Source organism: Cyanistes caeruleus, chromosome 27 (assembly GCF_971803275.1).
Source record: "Cyanistes caeruleus chromosome 27, bCyaCae1.hap1.1, whole genome shotgun sequence".
In the NCBI taxonomy this organism is placed as follows: domain Eukaryota; kingdom Metazoa; phylum Chordata; class Aves; order Passeriformes; family Paridae; genus Cyanistes; species Cyanistes caeruleus.
In genome coordinates this window covers 2,149,935-2,176,048 of record NC_141727.1, presented here as the reverse complement: position 1 = coordinate 2,176,048, position 26,114 = coordinate 2,149,935, and the positions used below count along the sequence as shown (strand labels likewise).

Genomic DNA, 26,114 nt, shown 5'->3' with positions numbered 1-26,114 from the left:
ATATTAGACCAAAGCTTTGAAAGCAATTGCTGTAATTAGAATATTACTGATTATCCTGATTTTACTTCCCCAAACTGGCTGCTGTAGTTGGCAGGGAAGTGATTTGGGATTCTGTCATTTTTTTTCACATTTTGGAATTGTAAATGGGAATAAATGGAAATATCATCCCCAGGTTCCTCCAGCCAAAGAGGAGCAGCTCACCTGAAAACACTGTCAGCCGAAATCCAGAGATAAAATGGATTGTCTCAATGAGCATGCCCACAGCAGCTCAGCCCTTTACAAAAACACCTCCTCTGTCCTCTCATTAAATTTAAGATGTTTCCTGGCACATTATGACTTTTAAGTATTCCTTATCACATAGAAGTATTGATAATGCTTGTTTTAAAGTGATTTGAGAATTATATGCAGGGATTAAATATTCAAAACCATGAAAATATCAGCAGCTCACTTTTCTCAGTATGGGAACTATGCTTACTGATATAATTGTGATGAAATCAATAATTCTGTGCTAGTTTCTAAAATAACTGAATATGTGCAGATTTTCCTTAGAGCAAAAATAAAATTTATTTAAAACTTCTACTTTTCCCAGAAATGCAATCTCTCTTTCTGCATCCCACTTGATACAAAAGAAAAACATTCTGCATGGATATTCAGGATCAGATGAAAAAAAATCTGGGCATCCCTTCCAGAATAGCTCAGTCCATCACTTCCACTCCAGTCAAGCAGTCTCAAAGTACATTTACTTGCAGCAAACAAGAAAAAGGAAAACATTAGAACCAGCAGCTGATGATATTTTCTTCTTGGCTGGCAAGAGCAGCCATGATTCTGTCATTATTCAGAGTTCTCATGGCTAAATTGAAGAGTTTGTGGATCCTGCACAGCAGTAACTCCCAGTGTCAGTGTAACAGCACTTCACAAAATAATCCCTTCTTACCAAGTCCAGGTGAGTTTTTCTCTGCAGGTCAGTCACAGCACAGCTGGCATTTGGAATTTTCTTGAGTGCCATTCCCAAAATTACTGGACAGCATAGTGTGGACTACCACAGGAAGGAAGGAAGTAAAGGAGGAGAGGGAGGAGTGATTATTGTTCAAATTATAAATTAAGTGATGGGAAACCTTTGTGCCTATCCATGCAGAAGTGATTTCTATTAAAATCATTACATTTCCAAGCCATACTCTATGTGCAATCCCTACTGATATTTTCAGCTAAAAGCTGAATGAGATGAGGAAGAAAGAACAGCTGAAAAGCAGCAGATTATATCATTGAACAGTTTTAAACTTCTCATCCAGATTTCCAAATACAAAAACTTTCTGAACAAATGGGAACTCTCCCATTAGTGCCACTATAACATATATAATTGGAAAACTTCACATAATTCTATAAAACAGACAGAAAAACTTTTATTAATTCAAATTAATTTAAAGACAAGAACAGGCCAGTTTTGTGCATTTAAATACTTCCATCCTCTTCCAAGTCCCTGCACCACTTCGCTACAGAACAGGATTTAAAGAATTTAATTTCTCTCTCCTGTATCACAGAGTGAATTATCCTCCAAAGGAAAAGTCATTTTCCCAGAGTCCCACAGCAAGTGACCATATCTAAGGCTGTCCTTTGAGACCCACCCTCCCCTTGTTGCTGTTCCATTAACCCCTTACAGCTGCTCAAAGCACACCCTCGGTATCCTGATCCCTAAAGAGAGGACTCCAAAGCACAGCCCTCTGAATTCTCAGCTGGATTAAATTAAAGAAGTGTTATATCCACAGGTTTGTGCCATGCAAACAGACTTACCTGTTGGCAGAAAGAGCCAGGTCCACAAGCAGAACTCGATGTGAGAAGCCCCAGTGAGAAACCCCTCAGCAGACATTTCATCCAAGGCCTGGAGCTCCTGAGCTCACCTCAGCTGCAGTCTTCCTGCAGGAAACAAGGTCCTCACAATATCCCAGGGCACCAGGCACTCTGGCACTTGCATTCACTCATTGTCTTATCAGCCTCTTCATTGTCTGGAGCCAGAAAGCTTGGGCTGCATTCCTTGCTGGTTCAGACTTGCTGCTTGCTTAGCCAGACATCTACAGCTTTGGAAGACCTGACTTAGATAAAACAGCTTTTTGGGGCACAAACACATCCCTTAATATCATCAAGACATCTTTCCTCCAGCCCAGGAAATTGTGACCACTAATGAATAATCTTGAATAATTTCAGTTTTAAAACTCCTTTAGAAATACTGAGGAATTTTGAAAGCAGGGCTGCAAGTGCTTCCCATATTCTACTCTGTTTCTTCTGTTACAAAAAACTTCCAGCTCTAGCCCTGCTTTAGTTTGAAGTTTCAAATGAAGCTTCTCTGAATCTCACTTCAGTTTTTCTGCTCTTTCAGCTGCCTGGTCCTGGACATTCTAAAGCCTCTGGATCACTTAGCAAGAGTTTCCAACTGCACCTGCTGGCAAGACCAGAATGCAAATGAAGAGCAAAGAAGTTAAATTTGTGACATGTGCAGACACAACACTTCTTGTGGGGTTTGGATGGTTTCTTTGATTGGTTGGTTTTTTTGTGTTTTTTCTCCTCTTTGAGCTATTTACAGGATTTCATTAATTTGAAAGTGTTGTGAGAACAATAAACACTTTGGCCAGAAGGTAGCAGGAGAGATCAGAGGAAGAAATTCAGTTTACATCAATAGATCTACTTTTACCAGGAACTTTTTAGTATTTGGGGGAAACAGAACATGCTGGTCAGAATATATTCAGCAGATATGGGAATATGATTGTTACATTGTATTTTTAATGCTGTATAAGAAAACAGGAGAATTCAGTGGTAAAAAAAGTTATTTAACATTGTCCGTTCTCACGAAGTTTGATACTGTTTAAGTAAAATCAAGAAAGGAATACATTTATTGTCTTACCAAAACATGTTTAAAGGTTTATGTGAAGAGAAACAGTCTGGTTTACCCTCCCAAATAAAAAGTTGAAATTAAATTAAATTAATTATTATAAAAATAATATGAGGAAATCCAGTTTGAAAAAAAAAAAAAAAAAAAAGGAGAGGGCATATTTTTAACATCATTCCATATATTTGACATATATTTGACATATAATTACTTCTAGCAAATTAAAATTCATAGAAGTTTTTAGGTTTGCTTTGAGTATTCTTTTAAATACATGCCCACCCTTCCTCCCAAACTCAAGCCTTGCAGCTGGGGCTGCAGCAGCTGCAGTGATGGGCGCAGGCAGAGCTCTGACACCCAGCCTGGCCTTACAGCAGGAAGAAAGGAGCAGCATCAGCCATATCCCCTCCAGACCCATCTGAACTGCAACTGGCAGTACCCTTCTCTGGCCCCTGGCAAAAAAGTACTAAATTAGGCCCAAGTCAGGCTGCTGTGCTGTGTCCAGAGGCAGTCAAGGGCCTGAGGGTGAAGAATTCTGGCCCTAGAACACTGCTGGGCACCACATGGGAAAAGCCCCAGGGATTTCTGCAAGGGCAAGACTGAGGCTTTGATACGTGTCAGTTCAGGGGGCTGAGGTGCAAAGGGATCAGGTAATGTAGAGATGTTGATACTGTCCCAAACGTCTCCTTCTGTCACATTCTTGCTGGCTCTGGGAAAGTCAATTCACTGAAGGAATGAGATTGGTAGTCCTGCCTGATGCTGCCAGAGCCTTTCTGGCTGTGAAGCTTTACCATCCTTTGTGTTTTGAGCACAGAAACCTTTCAGATATTTAATCATGCTTGCATCATTCCCATTCATATCTGCAGAAGAAAGAAAGGTATAGACTGGAAGCACAAACACTCATCTCCCTGGATATAAATAAAAATGTGTGAGAAAATGCAAAATATTCTCCCTGCTATTCAGATTTCCTTGTTGATCATGAAGCTTTCTCATGTAGCCTCTTGGAAAGAGATCTATTCTTTCAGGATGCTTTTAATGTTCTCTGCCACAGGAGAGAGCTCTCACCATTTTGACTTGCTCAGCAGGACAGATGTTAGATGCCACACTCTGAGTGTGACTGTCGTGGTTTGAAAGACAGGTGTCTGCCAAGGAAGGTGGGAACCTCCCTTGGAACGGAGAATATGACACCCTTCCCTCCAAGTTATTATAACTTTGAAATTAAGGGGCTTTCAGGCAAAGAGATGGGAAAAGCAACAACAGTTCTTTTCTAGTCTGTATAACAACTCAAACACCCCGGCAGCAGCACCAAACAGAACCAGACACCAGGGCCAGCCTTGTCTCGGCCGCAGGCGCTTTCCCCTTGGCTGCAGTTCCGGGCACGGCCGGCAGGGGCGCTGGTGGCTCCCGGCTGGGCAGGGCGGGTGCAGTGATTCCCCCGCGCCTGCAGGGGGCGCTGTGGCGCGGGCTCGGCCGCCTCTTTGCGTGTGGGTAATGGCGGCGCAGCCGGGGCAGGGATGGAGAAGGGGTTTCCTTTACAAACCCACAGGCGCAGCCGGTCCTGCTGCCCCTCTGGATGAGCTGTAGCAGGATCCTCGGGGCAGCGGCTGGAATGGCAGGGGTGAGCAGATCCCGGAGTGGTAGATGAGATGTGTCAGAGACTCGCCAGCTGCAGCGGGAGCCGCGGCAGGCCCAGCGGGCAGGGGTGCAGGGTGCAGGGTTACAGTGTAGTGAAGAACCCAGAACAGTGGCGGCGAAGCAGCGGGGCTGGGCAGCCGCAGCCTGGCTCCCAAACACAGCTGGGAGAAGGTTCCTTGGAGGTAGCTTGGGCCTTGGAGTCCCATATTCTCTCCTGAGGCACACGAGTGGATGGTGAGGGTCCTTTCTAGTGAGGTAGGGTGTTAATAAGGTCCCAGCCCAACAGCTGCTCTTACAAGCAAAATCACACATACAGTAAGGTAGAAGCACTGGGCTCCAGCAATGGGAATGAATTCTTCCCACAGCAACCAACAGCTTGATTATCCTCCTTCAATGCTGACAGCAAGACAGAGCTAGGTACTGTGTCCAGTGCCTAGCCCTCAGCCCAAAGTCTCCCTGCTTCCCCTGCTTTCTAAACTCCTTCTCAGAGGAGGTGTGCATGGATCCAATCCTAGTCCCAGACTTCATCAAGACTTTATGACTAAGGGATTATAACAGCACTTAATCACTGACCTTTCCTTCCTGTCCATCTGATTCCAGCAGTTTTTGTCTAAGGGAGTATTCTGAAAAGAGAAATCTGCCTGAGAGATTGGGAAAATCTGTGGAGTGCTTGAGAAAAAGCTTCTGGGTGTCATTGGAAGATCAGGATAAAAACACTGTTGAATGGCTCCCCACGATTTGTGTTATGGTGGTGGAATGCACTAAATGAGCATTTCACTGGATTTGGATCTGCCATGGAAATTCCACAGAGTTTCTGCAAGGGCTGGGGGTTTTCTCTGGGTTTCTGCAGGGCCTGAGGGTCTGACCTGACCCAGCTTAAGGCAGCTCACCTTGCCATGTCCTCTGCAGAGGCTCTGTTGAAGCCAGCAGGATCTCAGGCAGAGGGAGGAAAGGCTTTTTGCCCTTCAGGATGTGGTTAAGTTGTTTTTTCAAAAGCAGGGGAGGGTTGGTGCTGCCTGGTGGAACTGAGTCAGAAATGGTGACCACAGCATCCTGCCTGTTGCTTGTGAGAGGGCCATGAGCTGGGGAAGGTGTGTGCTGGGCTCTGGAAGGTAAGAACCAAGTTGCTATGGAAACTATCACTGCATCAAACCGCCCGATGTTATTGCCTGGTGGCCCCTTCCCCCTATCAGAGAGTGCAAAACAACAGCAGGGTTTCTTCTCTGATGATGTCATTGCATTGTCCTCCCTCATGCCTTCAGCAAGGACTCTCCTCACTGAGGCTCTTGAATGTGCCAGAGACACTTCCCTGCAGAGTCTGGAAAAGACAAAATCAGCCAACAGGCAATCTGCATTATCAAAGCTGGGTTTCTAATCCCAGTGGGCTTTAGGTGAGTTGGATTTCAGCTGTCCCCATCCTGCTTTGGAAGAAAAAGCACAGAAACCCCACAGCGTTTTGGCCTGGCAGTACTTTATTTTTGTCACTACTACAGGAACCTAAAGTGCACATGAGACACATTTGGCAGAATAGAGACTTCATAAAGAAATGAACATTTTCTGTTTGAATTCAATCACTTCAGATCCTACACAGTTCTTCTCATCTGCAATACACACTTGATGTTATTAAATCTAAAACCCAGAGCCAGGAATGGCAGCTCCAGGGCTTGAATTCTCTCAGCAGTAACACTCCACTTCTAGAGGCAGTAACACAACATGCCTGGCAAAGGTGCTTTTAAAAGGCCACAGGTCTAGAGTCAGCACTGGAGTTTTCAAAGCTATTGATGCAGGTTGGACACTTGTGTGCAAATGCCAGAGGAGTGGGGAGATCTGCTAAGCAGGAGGATGAGGATAAATTCACCTTCCTCAGTCCTCAGAGGAGAGGAAACAGCAAAAGCACTTAAAACTCTTCAGTGTAAATCAGCTGGCCAGGCAGGAGTGAAGAGGATTCAATGTCTTGAGGGGAAGGTGCTGCCTTGTGTCCTGGCTGGTCTCTGTCAGCTGCTCTGCCCCTGCTTGTTCAACCCCCTTGTGCTGCTGGTTCACGTTCTTTCCTGCTCTTCTTCGGGTTCCTCTTGCCTTCATTCCCCGTGACTGGAAGAGCAGAGGGAGGTTTAAAGTACATTTAATGAAACTGGGCCTATGAACCTTTGTTTGATGGCTGTGTGCTCCTTACCTCAGAAAAGAAACAACTTGATACTCATGAGGGCATTGAAGGCGATGCTCTTTGCCAGCAGGACTCTCAAACCCAACACAGCCATGGACAGCATGTTCACTCTCTGCTCTTCAGGATCTGCTCAGTGACCAGAAAAGAGGAGAGAGTTCATGGTCTAGGTTTTGATGTTGTGATCGTGGCAGAAATTGGAAAAACCCCAGGTGACAGAGAAAGGAAGAGCAGCAAAGGAACAGACGATAGAGAACTTGGCAAGAACAGGGGAGCCCAGGGTCAGTGTCCATTGCTTTTTGCTTCCTGGGGCTTGTGTGTAACTGCAGGAACAACCTTGGAACAGCAGCTTGTGTCTGCTGAACATGTTGTGTTGTGACTCCTGTGCCCTGGAGAAAAGACATTTCCATGCCTTTATCCCCCAGAGAGTGATGTAACTGCACAATGTGTTTGGGTAACTCACCTTGTGCAGAGGTATCTGTGCTGTTGCAGACCCTCTTACTGGCCCCTTCAGCCCCTTGAATGATCTTTAGGACTACAAAAACAATCCCACAAAATATCAAATGTGACTTTGTAAAAATACCTCAAAACATACCACACTTTTAACTTTTTGTTAAAGCTGGTCTTGGAAAGGGTGTTCCAGGTTGTGCTGCAGCAGGTTTGCTGCTGCAGGGTTAAATATGTAGCCATAAGGAAATTCACATTTTAAACAAATAGATTGTGTCTTCCCTCCTCCTCCCAAAGTTATTAGACAGTTGAAACCATTTCTTTGAGATGCTATGAAACAGCTTTCATCTCTCCCTGAGGGAATACCAAATGGCTTTCTCATTCCTGCTGGCTGGTCAGGGCAATGCTGGCAAGCAGGAGAACACCAAGCACTACAGGACACTGTCCCTAGAAATGTGTTGCAGCTGTGCCACCAAACTGTACCTGGCAGTATTGTTATTATGCTGCTGTCAAACTTGTCCGTGCAGATCACCTCTGCTGTCGAAGCGGATGTGTTTGGTTCTTTAGAGGTCATCTCCAAGCTGATGTTCATTGTATGGAAAATCGTTGGCAAAGGTGTTGTTTTCTCAGTGGTGCCAACATCTTCTGATTTAGTTGATTTCTCCACAGTGACCTCTAGGATAGAAGTTTTTGGACTGTATGTTAAAAAGCCCATGGTTTGTGCAGGACTGAATTTACTGCAAGCTTGCCCAAGTGCTGACTGACTGAAAATTCACATGTACTCTAGCTGTGATTAATTTGTACTCATTACTCATACTTATTTTCTCTCTTTTATGTCATTATTCCTTGCCATAAGATGTGCAAGTAACAAAAGAAGATTGCTTTAACTTGCAGCATCTGTCTTACAAGGAAACAGGTGGTCACAAAAGAATTTAGTAGCCAAAAAATTATTGTGGTACTATGATTTGTTTTTTTAGAGAAAATACCTTTGCCTCTAGGTCAGGTAATCTATGGACAAACAGTGGCAATCACAAAAACCAATTTCAGCACTTAACTCAGACTAACAATTTGAATTAGAATAAAAACCATGGAACTGAAAGGAATCATCCAGCAGCCTTCCTTGCCAGAAAGGGCTCAAGCTTCTGCAAGGCTGTCAGACACATCCACAAAGACTTCATATGTCTAGCTTGACAGGAGCATCCTGAGGGGTCTCCTCGGTTAAGGGACGTGCATTAGGCTTTCCATTTGGTGTGGTGATTGCCTGGCAGTCAGGTCAAGAGATCCCTCAGGTCTAACATTTTGTTCACCCTAGGGTACTGATGGAAGTTTGATCAAGGGTCTCTGATTTTACATCCTTTCCCCATCAGCCCCATGCCACTGCTGAGGAACTGAGGTGAAAGCCAAATTGTGCTCTGCCACAACTTCATGGGTCATGTCCTGACCAAACAGGCAGAACTACACACTTGTCCACACCTACAGCAACCAGACACCCAAGAGAAATCAACCATTTCCTTGCCAGGTGTTGTACCAGGGTTGGCCAGAGCCTGTCAGTCCTGTGCATTCTGTGTTCTCTGAGAAGACTCTGAGAAGCTTTTCATGTGGTCTCCTCTGCAGGCTTTCCAAACAGCCAGAATACAAACAAGCTGCTCCTCTGCAATGGCTCCCTGGGCAAGATCTTCAGCAAGAATTAATGTACAGGGTGCAATTGTAGTTCAGAGAGCAGATTTGTTTTATCTGACCCCAGAAGCCTCACCTGAGTCCCACAGGTTTGCATTACCTGAATGAATTCCTACCACTGCTTGCTTCTGGAAGGGATTTGTCTTTAATGTTCTGACAATTGATTTGTACAAAAAGTTGTACTTCTCCTTTACTTTACTTTTGCAAAGTCACAGGAGGAGGCCTATATTCTAAAAAGTAATGTACCTTAGCATTCTCAAGGAATGTTTAATCTGGAATAATCAAACCCGAACCAAAAGGAAAACATTCTGTCTTTAACTGTGCCCTCAAGAGAACATGCCTGGAGTATCCACATTGACACTAATGGTTGTTATTTTATGTCATTTGGACTTAGGGATATTCTCAAAATTACTAATAACCACAACAACAATAATAATATAACAGTAAGATAGTGTATAATATATAGCATATATAGCATATATAGCATATATAACATACATAACATACATAACATACATAAAATATATAATGTAGAATCTGGGTAAAATATATTCATGTATATCTTCATGTATGCATGTTAAAATGCATACTAGTGTCTCCCAAAGGAATTCAGAACCAAAAGGGAAACGTTTCTCACATCCTTGAAATTTTGGCTTCAACTTAGTAAGCATTTCAGCAGACTCAAAAGGAACTTGGATAGTTCAGGCTCAATGTCTTTTACTGTCCAGCAGAATCCCAGAGTCTCTGTGCAGCTCTGAACATTTCCTGTCTTTAGCTAGGAAAAGAAAACCATCAAACAGCATTTAAAGAAGAGGTCTTTCTTCAGAATGATATCCTTGCATTCCTTTGTCCCTTAGGAATGGAAAGTGCACTGAGGTTGTTCCCAAATAAACATTTATGCCCATGCAACATATCCTACAGACATGAACAGATATTAAGGCAGTGCCATGCCCTTCTGGAAGGAGAGCAGGAGGTTTTAGGGATGTAAAATAACATGCAACATTCTTGCAGCACTTTAAAGACATGCTGACCACTGTAAACACAGCAACAATTTGTGAGGGATGCCTCTGAATCTTTAGGATAACACAGATCAACTTCAAAAACCCCACTGCCACCCCAACATTCTCATTCCCATAAAAAACCTCGTATTGATGTGTGCCTCTTTTGTACATTGTGGAATTCCAGATAAAGATAGCAGTAACTAAGGCTTCTTATAATCCCTACTCCCCACACTGGTCTTTCCAGAGCCCACACAACCTGGGAGCCAATTGTCTTTCATTCCAGCAGTTTATTGGATATGAGGCACTTGTGAGAATTTAAGCCCAAGGCCATTTAACCTCCTTGCTCCTCCTGTGTCCCCAGGCCAGTGGAGTTACTTCCCTGGGGACACACTCAGTGTGGTGCTGGCATCCAAGCAGAACTTCTCAAACCAGGCAGTTACAGATGTGTCTCAGAACTCCTCAGCAGTGTGAGCTCTTCCCTGAGCTCTGCATTCCTGCCCCAAGCCAGTCAGTGGAAATCCACTGGAGAATTGGACACTTGACAGTAAATTTGAGTCAGTGCTGCCCAAGCTGGGAAGAAGTTATCACGTGCTAAGCAGAGCCCTGATGGCATTTGGGGATCATGGAATAATGGTGCTATGCAGAGTCAGCCCAGGTGTTCCTGGGAAACCTTCCTGAGCAGATGCAAGCTGAGGATTTGGCTTGAAAGCCTGGCTGGAGAGCAAGTGCACTCAAGGGATTATTGCAGCTGAAAATTTTTTCATTGAACCCAAACCTTTAAATTCCATTTTCACCCCCACCTCAATTTTAATTGAAATTTGAGAAATAAAGTAATGTCACTTACTTGGTACAACTCTGAGAATCGTCCCTGGTCCTTTTATTGGCCTCACACTGCTAAGACTTCCTACAATAACTCACTCTTTCCTCGTGGTGTTCAAAAGTGTTGTAAATCTAGAGATGGAAAGCTGGATAGTTAGCCTAATTATCTTAAGTGCAAGCCCATAAGATGATCCAGAGGTAGATTTTCTTTGTAGATTGGAAAGGGAAAAAAAATTACTTGGAAAGTTCAACTATTTCAGTTATCTTGATTGAGTACAGAATTTTCAAAATCTCCCTTTCTTGCCTCTTTTAAATTCCCCTGGATCTATTTTATGTATCCAGGATAAAAGAAAACATAAAACAAATGTTGTACTTCTCTTCTTACACATCACAGTCACGCCTCTCCTTTCTTTCCCAGAAGATCTCACCTTTTTTCCTACTTTGGATTTTTGTACAGGTCCCTATGCTGTTTATATCATTGTGATACGCCCATCCACCCAAAACCACACAGTGATATATTTCATAGCAAAAACTGTCTCTGTTCCACTACACAGAATTTTGGATTGTACAGGCAGTCACATGACTTCCTCAGTGGTTTAAGACCCAATGTACCACATTAGAAACACCATATGGCTTTCAAGGAGGGATCTAAAATAATAGCAGAAAGGTTGATATGTAGGTGAGAACTTGGACATTACATGGGACCTCTAAAAAGTCTGGTGGAGTTGAGATGGATAGAAAGCAGGAAAATTATCAATACTTTTCATGTTATTTCCAAGCATTTTTGAAAATTCTTCTGACTTGCTGGAAGCTGTCCACTTTTTCCCCTTAGTTTCAGGGCTCAGAAGCAGGAGAAATGTGCCCTCTGGGCTCTTAGAACTGGTGTCTGGGGGTCATTTAGTACCTTAGAAAGTCTTTATGGTGTTTTAGGTAAGAGGAGAAAGTTGGCAAGATGATTGTTCTTTGTTGTGTAGTGGCATTGAAAGCTTGGGAGTGAGGATCAAGGAACGATGGAGTGTGTTGATATGGCACAGCCTGGTTTTTTGGTAGCAGGGGAGGACCACAGAAGGGGCTTCTGTGAGAAGCTGCTAGAAGCTTCCTCTTTGTCTGACAGAGCCGATCTCTGATGGCTCTGAAGATGGACATGCTGCTGGCCCAATTAGACAGGTTGGTAACATATGATGACATATTTAGGAAGAAAAATCAAAACAGGGCACGTGCAGTTTTCCAAGGGGCAGGGAGGTACTGCCGCTGCCACTGTGGCCGCTGCCATGCTGGCGAGGCCCGCTGTGAGCCTTTCCTGCCTGGCTGCCCCTCATCAGCAACACTGCAGGTGAAAGGGCAGGGGCAGGGGCAGTGGTTTTTCCCTTTCCTGGCACCCTGCATGAGGAGAGGCATTAAATAGATCCAGTGCCGTGGCAGCTGCCACTGCCTGCTTGGTGGCGGCGTGACCGCATGGCTGGTGGCAAAAACACAGCAAGCAACTCCCTGATGCAGAAGAACCTAGACAAGGTCAACTTCTCAGTGCTGCCTGATCTTGCAAGAATCTTTGAATCAGTGGAGCTTGTTGACAATAGTCTACAGAGCTACAAATATATATAAAGGAAATATAAAAGCAAAAATCATTCTTTGTGCATCAAAATGGTTGAAGGAGTGGGTTAGAAGTGGAAACTGTAATCAAGTGAGAAAGTAGTGGGAAATGTGGGTAGGAAACATGTGAGGAATGGTATGAACAAGACAAGCTTAATAATGATTAGAAACCAAAGGGCTGAAAGGGGTGTACTTTGAGAATGTGCATATACACAATGAATATCTGTGAGGAGAAAGAAAATGCTCTGGGCTTCTGGGAAATTACTGTGGCTGAGTGCCTCTTCACAGACCCTTTGCAGAAACACACAGAGTAGGAAAGCAAACATGAGACATTACAGCTCCACCAGTCGGTGCAGGGCACCTCATGGACAGCAGAGAGAAGTGGTGGGACAGCTCAATGACTCAGGATGGGAAATGTGTGGTGCAGTGCAGCTCAGGGCACATGGCCTGGGATCATCTCCAAGAGAGGATCCTGGGTTGGATTGGGTTGGGTTGGGTTGGAAGGGCCCATAAAGATCATCTATTTCAAATCCCTCTGACATGGTCAGGGAGACCTTCCACTATCCCAGGTTGCTCCAAAGACAGTCTATCTTGGCCTTGGACACTTCCAGGGATGGGCATGCTCTGGGCAATATGTACCAAGCCATCACCAGTCCCACAGACAAAAATCCCTTACCAACATCCCGTCTAACCCTGCCTGCTGGCAGTGGGAAACCATTCTGCCATGTCCTGTCACTCCAGGCCCTTTTCCAAAGTCACTCTCCAGATCTCTTGGAGCTCCTTAGGCATTGGAAGGCGCTCTGAGGTCTCCTCAGAGCCTTCTCTTCTCCAGGCTGGGCACCCCCAGCTCTCTCAGCCTTTGAGCTCTGTCTTTGTGGGCTGCAGGCAGAGCTGTGGGATGATGGAGATGTGGTGGAAGAGCTTCCAGGAGCATTGTAGTGACTGAAGCCAGGCTTCAGGAAAGCCAGGCTGGGAAGGCAAGGAGTGGGAATTGTTCTTTCTCTGAGAGAGCAGCTGGAATTTGTGCTGTGGGACGTGCAATGAGCCAGCTGACAGCAGATAGGTCAGGATTAGAGGCCACATCAGCAGCAGGGACACTCTGGTGAGTGCCTACTCCACATCACCTGACAGGGAAGAATTGGCGAGGCCTTCTTGGGACAAATGGGACATTCCTTGGCTCTGGTTGTCATGGGGTGCCTGAAGTGTGTCAAGTGTCTGATGGCAGGACAGCACAGCTGAGCACAAACTCAGGAGTTTTCTGGAGTGTGCTGATGCAAACTTGCTGGCACAGGTGACACAGGAGAGCTGGACCTCTGCTTGCCAGTGAGGAAGAATTGGTGGTGGATGTGAGGTGGTCGGGACAGCCTTGGCTGCAGTGAGCATGCACTGTTTGAGCTCAGGACCCAGGGAGAAGAGAGCAATGCAAAATACAGGACTGGGGCCCTGGGCTTCAGGAGAGCAAAATCTGGGCTCTTCAGGGATCTTCTGGGAGGAATCCCATGGGTTATGGTTCTGGACAGAGGAGGGGTCTAGGAGAGCTGCTCATTTTCAGAGATTAGATCCATGAACCTCAAGAGTGATTCCTCCTGACAAAGCAGCAAGTCAGGCATTGGGATGATGATGAACATGATTGATGATGATGAACAAAGGGCTCCTGAACAAACTCATAAAGGGAAATACAAAGCAACCATAAGTGATTCCAAGTCCTTGTTCTGATGTCTATAGCAGAGGGATTCCTAGAGCAAAGTGCCATTTCTGGTCCCCAGGTCTTGTTCTTTGTGCGTCTGCTTTTGGCCATTGTTGGAGCTAAAATTAAAAGGATGATTGTTCTTACCAGAATCTTCTTCTGTGCTCTGAAACAATGAGAAGAACATAATGTTGAGCTAAAATGGAAATGCCTAAATACAGAAGCTTCCTGCCCACTTGTTCAATTTGAGCTGGTGATCAAATGTCTAAAATGACCTGCTTGCAAGAGCCAAGATCTCAGGTTGAATGGTGAAGAAATTTGTCTTGGAAAAATAGGTGGGGTGTTCTACTGTTTGAGTAATTCTGGTGAATCACATTTGTGTATGTGCACAGAGTTGTCTGAGGAAAAATAAATGAGGAGGGCCACCATGTTTCACCCTTCAAGAGAAGGGAGGGAGACAGTTTGTGTGTGGTGATTCAGTTGTTTTCAATCACTGTGGTAGATAGTTCACACTGTGCTAGACAGTTCTACAAAAACATTTGGGGTTTTTTGCAGTGCCAGGTGGTTTCTCCTCTTTCATGTCTTTGAAGAGCTGCCTTTTTTTTTTAGCAGATTGAGTAGTTAGTATTAATATAATTAAAATATTGCCCCAATTTGTATCTGGGGAGAAGTCACTCAGGTTAATAACTTTATTCTCATTCTGTATTCCCTAAGCCTTTCTGGACCTTCTAACACATCTGTCCTTAAAGCCTATTTGCATGCCAAAGAGAAAAAAACCTGTCCATGTTTAGAAATTGTTCAGAAGATATTTTGGTTCACCTGATCGTGCTTTCATTGACTCTCTTTGCATTAATGACCTAAAGATGCTTATTTACTCAACTATTTAATTTTTAGTTTTTCATATTAGAGTTCCATTTTTATAAGGGCCATATGAGTTTTGTCCTAATTAGATCACCAGTTTTTCCCCTTAATTTTTTTTAATCTGGTGAACTGATTATTTGACCACTGAGTTGGCCATTGTTTAGAGTTTTGATTTATTTGTATGTGCTTTTCAATGAGTTTCTAGGTGGGGAACATCTGATTGTAGTTGACTGAAGCTGGCTTTTAATTTGATTTTTATCTTTAATAATTTTGAATAATGATAGCCTGGAATTGTGGAGCATTTTCCTAATCCTCAGATGCAGTTCTGAGACACGAAAACCAAATAGTATGATTTCATCCTCTTTGCATTGTTGTTGTTCCCAAGGATAGAGCTGTGCTTCTCATTTAAATCAGTGGTAATAACAGCAATGCTGCTATTTCCCATTTGTAACAGGGGCATGTTCATCTGCTGTTCCCTTGAGTGCCTCAGGTTTTTTTTTCTTCCTTGTTGCTTCAGTCCTCAATGAAACCTGGGGAATGTGCTGATGTGATGTTTCCAGTCAATTCAAACCTTGGCACGAAAAAGAGAACAAGCCCTAAACACCTCCTGCAAGACGCTTGGGCACACACAGGTGCCTCTCACATCCTCTGCCCTGGCTGGCAAATCTTCCATTTGAGTGGCCACAGAGACACACCTGTGCTTACAGCCCCCCCACAATATGCTTGCATTTCTTTGCTTTAAAAGCTCAGTTCAGCCTTTCTTTTTGCCATCAGTGTCCTGGAGGAGTGTCTTGGTTTGAGGTGTCTTCCAAGGAAGGTGGGAACCTTCATGAAATGGAGAATATGACAACCTTCCCTCCAAATTATTATAACTTTGAAATTAAGGGGCTTTCAGGCAAAGAGATGGGAAAAGCAACAACAGTTCTTTACTGGTCTGTATAACAACTCAAACACCCCGGCAGCAGCACCAAACAGAACCAGACACCAGGGCCAGCCTTGTCTCGGCCGCAGGCGCTTTCCCCTTGGCTGCAGTTCTGGGCACGGCCGGCAGGGGCGCTGGTGGCTCCCGGCCGGGCAGGGTGGGTGCGTTGATTCCCCCGTGCCTGCAGGGGGCGCTGTGGCGCGGGCTTGGCCGCGTCTCCCTCAGGCAGTGATGGCGGCTCAGGCGATAGAGGAGAGGGGAGGTGGCTCCCTTTGCAAAACTCTCGGGGAGCAGCCGGTCTCAGTGCCACCATGGGTGGTGAAATGTGCTGTAGCAGGAGCTGCAGAGTGGTGAGCTGGAACTGCAGAGGTGAGCACAGCTGGGTGGCAAACAAGTGTATCAAAATCACTGAAGCTGTTGCAGGTGCCAAGGGGGTTGGGTGGACACAGGGTGTTGAGCTGAAGTGTAGCAAAATGGCTGAAGCAGCAGCAGAAAACATCAGGGCTGGGCAGTGGCAGCTGGGCTCCCACAAGCAATGAGAAGGGGAAAGGGGAGGGGGTTGGGGTCCCGAGTTTCCCCTGAGGTACCCAAGCAGATGCTGAGGGTCCCTCCTGGTGAGATTGGGTGTAGAAAAGGCCCCAGTACAAGGGCCACTCTTGCGAGCAGAGGCTCACCCATGGTAAGGAGAAGCAGTGAAGGACAAAACTGCGCAGTAGCAGCAAATTCTCCCTGCAGCAGCAGACCAGCACCAAGACAAAGCTGTCTCTCCTCTAATCCCAGCAAGAGAGAGAGAGAGGGAGACAGAGCGACAGAGAGCCCTGAGCCCAGCCCCTGATCCCCCCAGTGGATGTGCTGAACCTGTCTTCTCCCCCAGAGGGACACCTATTGGGTAAGAATCATCCTCTGTGTGCACTGAACATTTTATTGGGGATTAGAGCATGTCTGTGTGTTCCTTCAAGTATTTTTTTTCAGTCAGACACTATCATTGACAATCTGTGAACCTTAACCTGTCATGATTTTATATTAATAAGGAGTGTTATTCTGAAATTGTCAGTGTGAATCCTTCCCAGGTGCTGGCAGTCACTGGCAGCAGGGAACACACTCCAATAAAGGGGAAGACCTGCTGAGGGGTCTCACTGAGGCTGAGGATGTTTCCCTGACTGAGTCAGTCAAGCTGCCCTGTGATCCAGCAGGATGGCTCAGTGCAGGGTTCCCCTAACTGGACACTGACTGGGTGGTGGAGCACAAAGGTCTCGGCTTTTCTGGGACACTGACAGACAAATTAAACACTAAGGGTCAAGGAAATCCCCCCTACACTAAGGGTTGAGGAAGCCTCCTGCTTTCACGTGACAGAGCCAAAAGTGAGAACTGGGGCAAAGCCTGGGGACAACTGCCCGACCCTTCAGCATCTGTAGCTCCTGTATAGATCGGGTGCCTCAGGCACTGTGCTCAGGAACACAAGCCCATGGATGCGTTTGCATAGGTCTATTTATGTCTCCCATGAAAGCCTGCACTTCTAAAGAAAGAAATGAATGCTCAGTGCCCAGAAGAAGAGCACCTGTGTTTATTCACATGGAGCAAGAGCTGGGAGTGCAGGGAAGGAGTTTTTCTTCATGTTCTGGGAAAGTCCATCTTGGCAGAGCAGTTCCTGGTGCAGTGCCACTCTTTCCTCAGATACAATTGACTATTGTTATGTGCTACTGCAATGTTATTGTGAGACTCCCTAAACTCCCTAAACTCTTCTAAACATCATGAAGTACCCAAATGTGGTTAAATTCTGCTTTTCCATGTAACAGCTTCAGTTCTTCCAGTGCCCATTGTGTTTCTTTGTCAGAGTTTAACGACTGATGGTAACTAAGCACCACATGGCTGCTTGCTTCTTTCCCCTCATTGAACTGGGGAGATAATTGTAAAGGTAAAATTCAGAAAATTCATGGGTTTAATAAAAACCCCCAGACTTTAATAAATAAAGCAAACACTGCATGTGTGAGCAAAACAATGGAAGGAATTAATTGACTTCTTCTCATCCACAGCCAAGAATTCAACCTATTCCAGAAAAGCGGAGCTCCATCATGCTTAATGGTTACATGGAAATACAAATGCCATCACTCAGTATCCTCCCTTTCCTTCCTCTTCCCCATCTTAATATGCTGAGCATGATGTCCTATGCCTGGAATACCCTTTTGGCTAGTTGGGGTCAGCTGAACCAGCTGTGTTCCCTCCCAAATTTTATGCACCTTCAGCTACTCACTGGTGGGTGGAATGAGGAGCAGAAGAGGCCGTGACTCCATGTAAGCACTGCTCAGCAGTAACTCAAACATTCCTGAATTACCAGCACCTTTTCCAGCACAGATTCAAAACACAGTCCCATTCTAGCTACAATGAAGAAAATTGACTTTACTCCCCTCCCCCCTTCTCTGTTTCTTTTGCAGTTTCTCCCCCTACCCCTGCCTGTCCCTCTCCCCTCCTGGGCTGAGCCTGGCCATATCTGAGGCTCTGTGGTAGCCACAGAGGAGCATAACATGGCCACCATTCCAGTGTTTTGTCTTTGCTCCAGGGTATTCTGTGCTGGGAAGAGCTGGTGTAGTTCTGGGCCTTCAGAAAAACAAATGCTGAGGTAAAATCTCAGAGTCTCAGGCAGGAATCATTCTTCTAAGCATCAGTATTGCAATTAGCAAGGAGGAGGATTTAGGAAGGAAGGGTTAGAGATGCTTCAGAGGCCAGAGCAGATAGTCCCCAGCTGCCCAAGGTTGAAAACCAAGGTTTGTCCCTCTCAGCTGGTGGGGATTGGTGGTGGAGCAAATTTTAGCTCGGCAGACAGTGCAGGACCCCACACAGGAGTAAGTGGATATGTCCTGAAAAACTCTGTGACTCCATGGAGAGCTCCCATTGGATCAGGCTCCTGACAGGAGCTGTGGTTCTATGCAGTGAGTAGCCCATGACAGAAGAGGTTTTCTGGCAGAACTTGTGTCCCACAGAGGAGCCACAGTGCCACGGTCTGTTCCTGAAGGGCTGCACCCCATGGAAAGGACCCACTGGGCTGGAGGAGTTTGTGAGAAACTGCAGCCAGAGGGAAGAACCTACATTCTACGTTGGAGAAGTTTCTGGAGAATGGGTTGGACTCCCCACTGGAGACTGGGAAGTGAGTAAGAAAGAAAAGGCAGGAAAAGTGTGTTTTGAACTGATTGCAAGCCACATTTCCCATTCCTACGCTGTGATCAGGTGGAGGAGATGTTTCATGATTTGTTCTTCTTTCTCATTAACATACTCTGATTTGATTGGCAATGACTTGAATTCCTTTCCCCAAGTCCACGTGTTTGCCCATGGTGGCATTGCTGGCACAGCTTTCTGTTGTCATCTCAATCCACAAGCCTTAATTGCATATTTCTCCCTGTGTCCCGTAGAGGAGCTGCACTGTGAGAGCAGCCCTCTGAGCCCCTGGAGAACAACCAAAGTCAACTCATCACCCCTTCTCAACTCCTTCTTCCTGATCAGGTCCTGTGTAGCAGCCACACAGAGCAGTGTCATCCCTGCTGATCTGGCCTTCCTAAACAGCCTGGCTGCATCCACCACAGCACTCTGGAGGCTACAGGAACACATCTCCATCATCCCATGGCTCTGCAGCCAAGACACAGAGGAAAAATGAGGCTGTGCTCAAGCCCAGGCAACGTGCATGAAATGTGCACCTCCCCAAACAAACAGCCTCTGCAGTTCCCAGAACAGATCCTCCTGTACCATAAATGGTGCCAGCCCTTCTACCACCCCTCCCTCCAGTGGCTTTTTAGTCTCTACTGGAAGGCTTTTCTCCCTTCCAATGCCACTTTTAGTGCCACCAAGCCCAAGAGTGATGTTTGCTGCCCCTGCTGTTTCCTGACAAGAACCCTGGGGAGCAGCTGTGTGTTGATTTGACACAGCCTGGTTTTTTGGTAGCAGGGGAGAGCCACAAAAGTGGCTTCTGTGAGAAGCTGCCAGAAGCTTCTACCATGTCTGACAGAGCCAATCTCTGATGGCTCTGAAAATGGACGTGCTGCTGTCCCACTTAGAGAGCCTGGTAATGCCTCTATGATAACATATTTAAGAAGAAAATCAAAACAGCACATGGGCAGTTTTTTCCAGTGGTGGTGATGTGCTGCCACCGGGGTCATCCTGGTATGCCTGTAGCGAGCCTTTCCTGCCTGGCCACCTGTAGCCAGCTGTGCTGTGGGTAGAAAGGCAGTGGCAGTGGTGGCTTCTCCTTCCTGCACCCTGCATGAGGAAAGGTGTTAAATAACACCAGTGTTGTGCAGCCTCCCCAACCACACAGTGGCGGCGGGGCTGCCTGGCCGATGGCGGAAATGTGGCGAGGGACTGCCAGACATAGAACCAACATAAGATCGACTTCTCAGCACTGCAGGATCCTGTAGGAATCTTCAAATTGGTGGAACTTTTTGTCAATGGTACCTACAAGCAGCAGGTTTTCTGCTAGTTAGAGAAGAGAAGGAAGTGAGGACATGTGAGGGAAAACAACATGGCAGCACCAAGGTCAGTGGAAAAAAGACGGGGAGGAGGTGTTCCAAGCATCAGAGCTGAGATTCCTCTGCAAGCTGTAGTGAGGACTATGGTGAAACAAACTGTCCCCCTGTAATCCATGAAGTCCGCAGGGGATGTAGAGATTAACTCACAGCCTGTGGGAAAAGGGCTCACACCAGAGCAGGTGGATGCTGGAGAAAGCCGTGATCCAGTGGGAGACCCAAACAGAGAGAGAGAGGGATCCTGCTTCCAGATAGAGAGAGAGGGCCCTTGCTTCCAAACTAGAGCAGCCTATCCTTGGAGGACTGCACCCCATGGATGAGTGACCCATGCCACAGCACTTTTGAGAAGACTGTTTGCCCATGGGAAGGACTCATGTTGCAGAAATTTTGGCAGGACTGCTGCTTGTGAGATTGGAGCTACACTGGAGAAGTTCACAGAGAACTGTCTCCCGTGGGAGGGACCTCACGGCATAGCAGAGGAAAGACTCTTCTTCCTGAGCAAGCAGAAGATCTCAAGTGCCGAACTGACCAAAACCCCCACATCCTGTCTCCCAGTGTCAGTGAGAAAGAGGGAAAGCCTGAGAGGGAAAAAACCACTTTCAAAGACTTCTTTTACTGCTCCTTATCCTCCTCTGACTCTAATATTAAGAAAATTACTTCACAGTTTTATATTTGAACCTTTTTTCCCTCAGAGTGTTTTCTCCCAGCCCCCATCTCAACTCCTGAGCCCTTTGTAATTTTTTCCCCGTCTTCTCTGCCCAGCTAAGAGTAAAAGAGAGTGAGCGAAGGGCTTTTGTGGAAGCCTGGCATTTGGCCAGTGTGAAACCACGATAAGCTGCTAGAAGGAAATGCTGAGAGATCTGTCTTCCCCATCTGTTGGTTTTTAGTCCACTCTGCTGCAGAGCTGCTCCAGGGTGTCTCTTGCTCTACAATAATATGTTGCTGCATCCCCTTGCTTTGCTGCCAGGATCTGTAGTGGGACGCTGTTCTTGGATCTCGCATCTCTTATCTTAAAGCGATCTCGGAAACCTGCTCCATAGGTACCATCCTCATTGTAAATCCATTCCCAAATGCCACTGGGGCCCTCACGGTACCAGGACATGTAGTAGTGCCTCATAGAAGCCCCTGTCATGCTGCACTTCAAGGTGACTGCATCTCCTTCTTGAACGGTCAGTTCCCTGGGGTGCTGCTCCAAGGTGACTGCACCAGCAAGTGAGACTGCTGCAGGGAGCAAGAACAAGCCACAGTCACTCCAAGATTCAGCAAAAGTCAGGGAAAACATGATGGGCATTTGGAATGGCATGGACCATTGGGAGGAATAAATCCTCCTCTTTGCAGCCAGCTGACACAGATGGGCAGAGCTGGCAGCAGCTATCAAGGCTCACAAGGAAGGAGACACTCCATATCAAAAAGCAGGAAGGATTTGAAGTATGTGGGGACAAATCCCTTTGTCCTTGCCAGGACAGGATGGTGAGGAACCCACTCTGCTGCCCCTGCAAGTGCTCTAGATGAGCAGAGGAAAGACAAAGGCCTGTCACAGGCAATGGGGCTGGGTCCCTGTGCTGCCATCCCCCAGCTGGGCTGTGCCACAGGGGCCGCAGTGCCCCAGGAGCAGTGTCCAGTGCCAGGCCAAAGCGCTGGGCCCCAAGAGCTGAGTGCAGCAGGGAGGTGCCCTGTGTGTGCCCAGGCTGCAGAGGAGGCAGCTTGGATGGAGGTGCCGAGCTCCTGGCCAGAAGAGGAGCAGGGCTGCTCTCACCGTGCTCCACAGGCACGGCTGGGCAGCTCGAGCCGGGGACCAGAGCCGGCTGCAAGCGCTCAGCACAGCTCCCCAGAGCCGTGCAGAGCCCAGGGCCACGCTCAGCCCCTGGGGCATCAGCCCTTCCCTTCACTTACCTACAATGGGCAAGAAGCCCACGCACAGGGCACTCCACATGGCCAGGCCCGCTCCGTCTGGCCTCTCTCCACCTTCTCTCTGCCTGCACAACAGCTCTGCCCAGCCCTGCCCTGCCTGGGCCTCTGTCCCTGCACTCAGGCCCACTCCCTGCTGGTCCCTCCCTCAGTCTGTGACAACAGAGACGGGGAGAGGTGGGGCAGGAGGAGCAGAACTTGAAGCTGTTGGTGCCTTCCTGGGTGTCTCTCACCCTGTGTGCTCCCCATCTTTCCTTTAAGCCCTCCCCATATTCACACTTTCTGTGATCCTGTGAAACAGCCTCAGGCTTGGTTTGGAGTGGGTCAGTGGGAACACTAAATTGGGAAATATCATTCCTGAACCACAGCAGCCGTATTTGGCATCCAGTGTGTGGCACGAAGGGTGGAGAGAAGAACAGATGTGCCCAGAGTGGGTTGGAAACAAATCTGATCCAAGTATTACTTGTATTAGCTATGGAGCCACTGGTGCCAATGCTGCTTGGGCTGTGGCTGTGGCTGTGGTAGCTAAGCCTGTGTATGTTCCTGTATGTGCTCCTCATGATGATATTGTGCAGGGCTGTGGGCATTGGCAAGGGCATTGGGAAGTGGACAGAAACTCTCAGCCTCTGGGGGTGATTCCTGTCAAGTGTTAGAGAAAGATATTCTCCCAAGGATGATCTAGCAGTGCGCCCAAGTGGGTGGAACACAGTGGCCAGGGACTCTATTTGTCATTAAAATAGAACTGGATGCACAAAATGCCTGTTAGAGATGCCCAGTAATGAAGGCTGGGGTGTCTCTACTCTGTCTGCTTGCAGGTTATGTTTCAATACAGGTGACAAAAGATGAAGTGTCCTGATGATGGGAAGCTCTGGTGTAGTCTGGAATCAACCAAGGCTCTCCCTACAGAAATCATAGAGTTGGTATCTATTTTCAAAGCAGTGCTTTGGAAAGGCAGACATTCCCAGGAGCAGTGCACTCCCCAGTGCTGAATAGTTTTGCAGGGGAAGATCAGGTTCCGAATCCTTCAGTTCAGACCATATCTGCTGACTGAAATATAAGAAAAAGAGAGAAAGAGAACTTGCCCTTGCAGGCAGATAATTAACCATCCTCCTAACGATTTCCTGTGATGGATATGCCCATTTCAGCTCTTTGCTGCCTATCCTGAGTTTCTCTGCACATGTATAAGTGGATGATTTGCTTTTGGGGGGGATTTCAGAAATGCAATAATGATGATGTCCTGAATGCAGCCCCACATAGTTCTCCTTCCTCCACCCACTCAGGGCAGACATCACTCACTGCATGCTGAATAAGGTCCAGATCAAATCAAGGCTGGAGCTGAATTAAATTAACATTGTGGTGCTCACTTGGGTGAGCCTTGGGTTTCCTCCTATCATTTTCTACACACCACTTTTCATTTCCACCATTCTCCTCCCTTCCTTCAGTATTTCCTGGCATTTGGAAAAGAGAAATGCTTAGCACAGAATTCAGCAAACCCAGAGTTTCTCACCTGTGAATCCAAGGCAAAATCTGACAGAAACTCCATTCTGATCACAAGTCAGGAATGGGAATTTACTAAGATATTTATCCTGATCTCTGCATAACACAGGCAGGAAGCCCAAGTGTAAGACTGCTGTATTTGAGATTGAGATTCCTAAGGAATTTTGTAAGCAGCGCTGCAAGTGCTTCCCATATTCTACTCCATTTCTTCTGTTGCAAAAAATGTCCAGCTCTAGCCCTGCTTTAGTCTGAAGTTTCAAATGAAGCTTCTCTGAATCTCACTTCAGTTTTTCAGTTCTTTCAGCTGCCTGGTCCTGGACATTCTAAAGCCTCTGGATCACTTAGCAGAAGTTTCCAATGCCATCTGCTGCCATGGGCAGAAAGCAAAAGAAGTTAAATTTGTGACATGTGCAGACACAACACTACCTTTGGGGTGGTTTGGGTGGTTTCGTTGGTTCGGTTTTTTGTGTATTTTCTCGTGTTTGAGCTATTTACTGTATTTCACAAAATTGAAAAAGTTGTGAGAACAATAAACATTTTGGCCAGAAGGTAGCAGGAGAGATCACAGAAAGAAGTTTAGTTTACATCAATAGATCTACTTTTACCAGGATCATTTTATTATTTCAGGACACAAAACAGATAGGTCAGGTTATGCCCAGCAGATGCAGGAATAGGATTTTTACATTATATTTTTAATGCTGTATAAGAAAGCAGAAGGATTCAGTGGTAAAAAGCACTATTTAATAATACCCATTCTCTTGGAGTTCTTCATGACGCTTTCCCACATAACCTCTTGGGGAGAGGTTTATTCTTTCAGGATGCTTTTAATATTCTCAGCCACAGGAGAGAGCTCTCACCATTCTGACTTGCTCAGCAGGACAGATGTCAGACACCACACTCTATGAGTGAGACTCACCAAGGGGGAGGAAAAATAAATGTGCTAGAAATGAAAATTCTCCTCTAACTACTTTAAAAGTTTTATTGAAGTTCACATTGTGGGTGGTTTGTCCCTGAAACTACCGGAAAAACAAAAACTCTCCAACGGAAAAAGAACAACTCTCCAACAGCATTTTTTAGTGTTAGAGAATCAAGGCATGACTTTCTTTTGGCCAGGATGTTGTTCTGGCCAGGACGTGCTACAGAAATAATTTAATCCACTCATTGAGCAGGTTGTGCAGAGAAAATCCTTCCATCACACAAGGTTTTCACAGGATTTTTCTTGTACTTATACAGTCAAAACCCAGGGAAATTCATTGATTCAGTGGTCATTGGTCCCAAGTTCCACAGTTTGTAGGGTTTGGTTTCCTATTGATCCCTTCACCCTTGATGTTATGTCAGTTCTCATTCTTCATTCATTTATTGATCTTTTCCCAGACCTGGTGTCGCTGACCACGCCAGGGGTGATGTTTGGAGTTGATGTTCATTTATGGTTGTTATCTTTTGTGAATCTTCTGTGCTGCTCCCAGTCTGCTGAGATGTTAAGCTCAGGCCTGGAGTGCTGAAACACTCCTTGGAAAAGAAACTTCACTTCCTTTCTCCCTGGGCAAAATGGGAACAAAACCACTGACTAAAGTTATATAAAGCAATTTTAACCTTCTTATAATGTCCAGCAGTATGAGAAAGGTGTCATGGAAATACAGAACAAGTGAGGTCAGAAGGGACCTCTGCAGGTGATTTGGTCTCCCTGCTCCAGCAGGATTGTCTGGAGCTGTTTGCCAAGGATCATCTCCAGGTGGCTTTTGAATATCTCCAGGGACAGTGGCTCAACCCCTGGAGATTTTCAAAGGCTGTCAGAGCACAATCAGATATGGACACAAAATAATCTGTAGGACAATAGAGATAGTACTGATAAAATACATTGTACCAAAGAGTTCTGCTTAAAATCATCCTGCATTATTTTGGTATCATGGGATCCCTTACAGAACAATATTGTTTATGCAGATTTCAGGATAATTGCTCATGCAAAGATGCATCATTTAACAGAGGGTATTTATAATGTGGAGCACAGTTTCTCTACCAAACATTCCTCATCTTATGTCAGCTGAGAGAGCTGCACATTCTGTCCCCTTATGTGGCATTAACCACACTAACACAATCTTACTGTTGGACTGCACAAAAGCTCCCAGATGTGGGGTTTCTTCTGGACACAATCCAATTCTCCTGTTTTCTTAAGCTGCATGTTCTGCATTGCCAATGCAAAGTGAAAAGCTGCGGCTTAGTGGGGGCAGTCTGGGACCCTGTCATGAAGTGAGGGCTTTGGGTCAATGAAACTCTGACTGTCAGAGGGGTCAGCAAGAGCAGGATTCATAGAAATTTTCCAAAGGGTGGCACAGTCCAACAGCAACACTCATCCTGCAGCTTTATTACGTGGATGCATCAGGAACAGGAGCATTGAACTGGAATTAATTTGGAAAGATTGGTGCAGAGATGGAGGGCAAGAAATGGGTAGAGCTGTAAAAGGATGTCCCTCCCAGGGAGTCAAGAGGTACGGAAATGACTCCCCTGCTTTCTAAACTCCTTCTC

The 26,114-nt window shown here is 46.1% G+C and overlaps 1 protein-coding gene and 1 long non-coding RNA gene across 3 annotated transcripts; one reads left to right on the top strand and one right to left on the bottom strand.

Moving 5' to 3' along the window:
• Window positions 1–5,961: 5,961 nt before the first annotated feature.
• LOC111940161 (uncharacterized) lies at window positions 5,962–22,119 on the bottom strand. 2 transcript variants are annotated; one of them, XR_015279576.1, is made up of 4 exons: window positions 10,641–11,105; window positions 7,602–7,793; window positions 6,684–6,800; window positions 5,962–6,601 (listed from the first exon to the last, which is right to left on the bottom strand). XR_015279576.1 is itself a non-coding variant. In XM_086864723.1 (4 exons), the coding sequence occupies exons 1-3, from the start codon at window positions 22,117–22,119 to the stop codon at window positions 6,685–6,687; spliced, it is 348 nt and encodes a 115-aa protein (XP_086720849.1). In that variant the 3' UTR covers window positions 5,962–6,601; window position 6,684. The 2 variants fall into 2 exon arrangements, 1 of the variants encoding a protein (XP_086720849.1); XM_086864723.1 differs by lacking the exon at window positions 10,641–11,105 and adding an exon at window positions 22,080–22,119.
• LOC147649167 (uncharacterized) lies at window positions 15,875–24,625 on the top strand. Its single transcript, XR_015279582.1, has 3 exons — window positions 15,875–16,044; window positions 16,456–23,217; window positions 24,172–24,625. It is a non-coding gene; the product is annotated as an uncharacterized LOC147649167 (long non-coding RNA).
• Window positions 24,626–26,114: the final 1,489 nt, after the last annotated feature.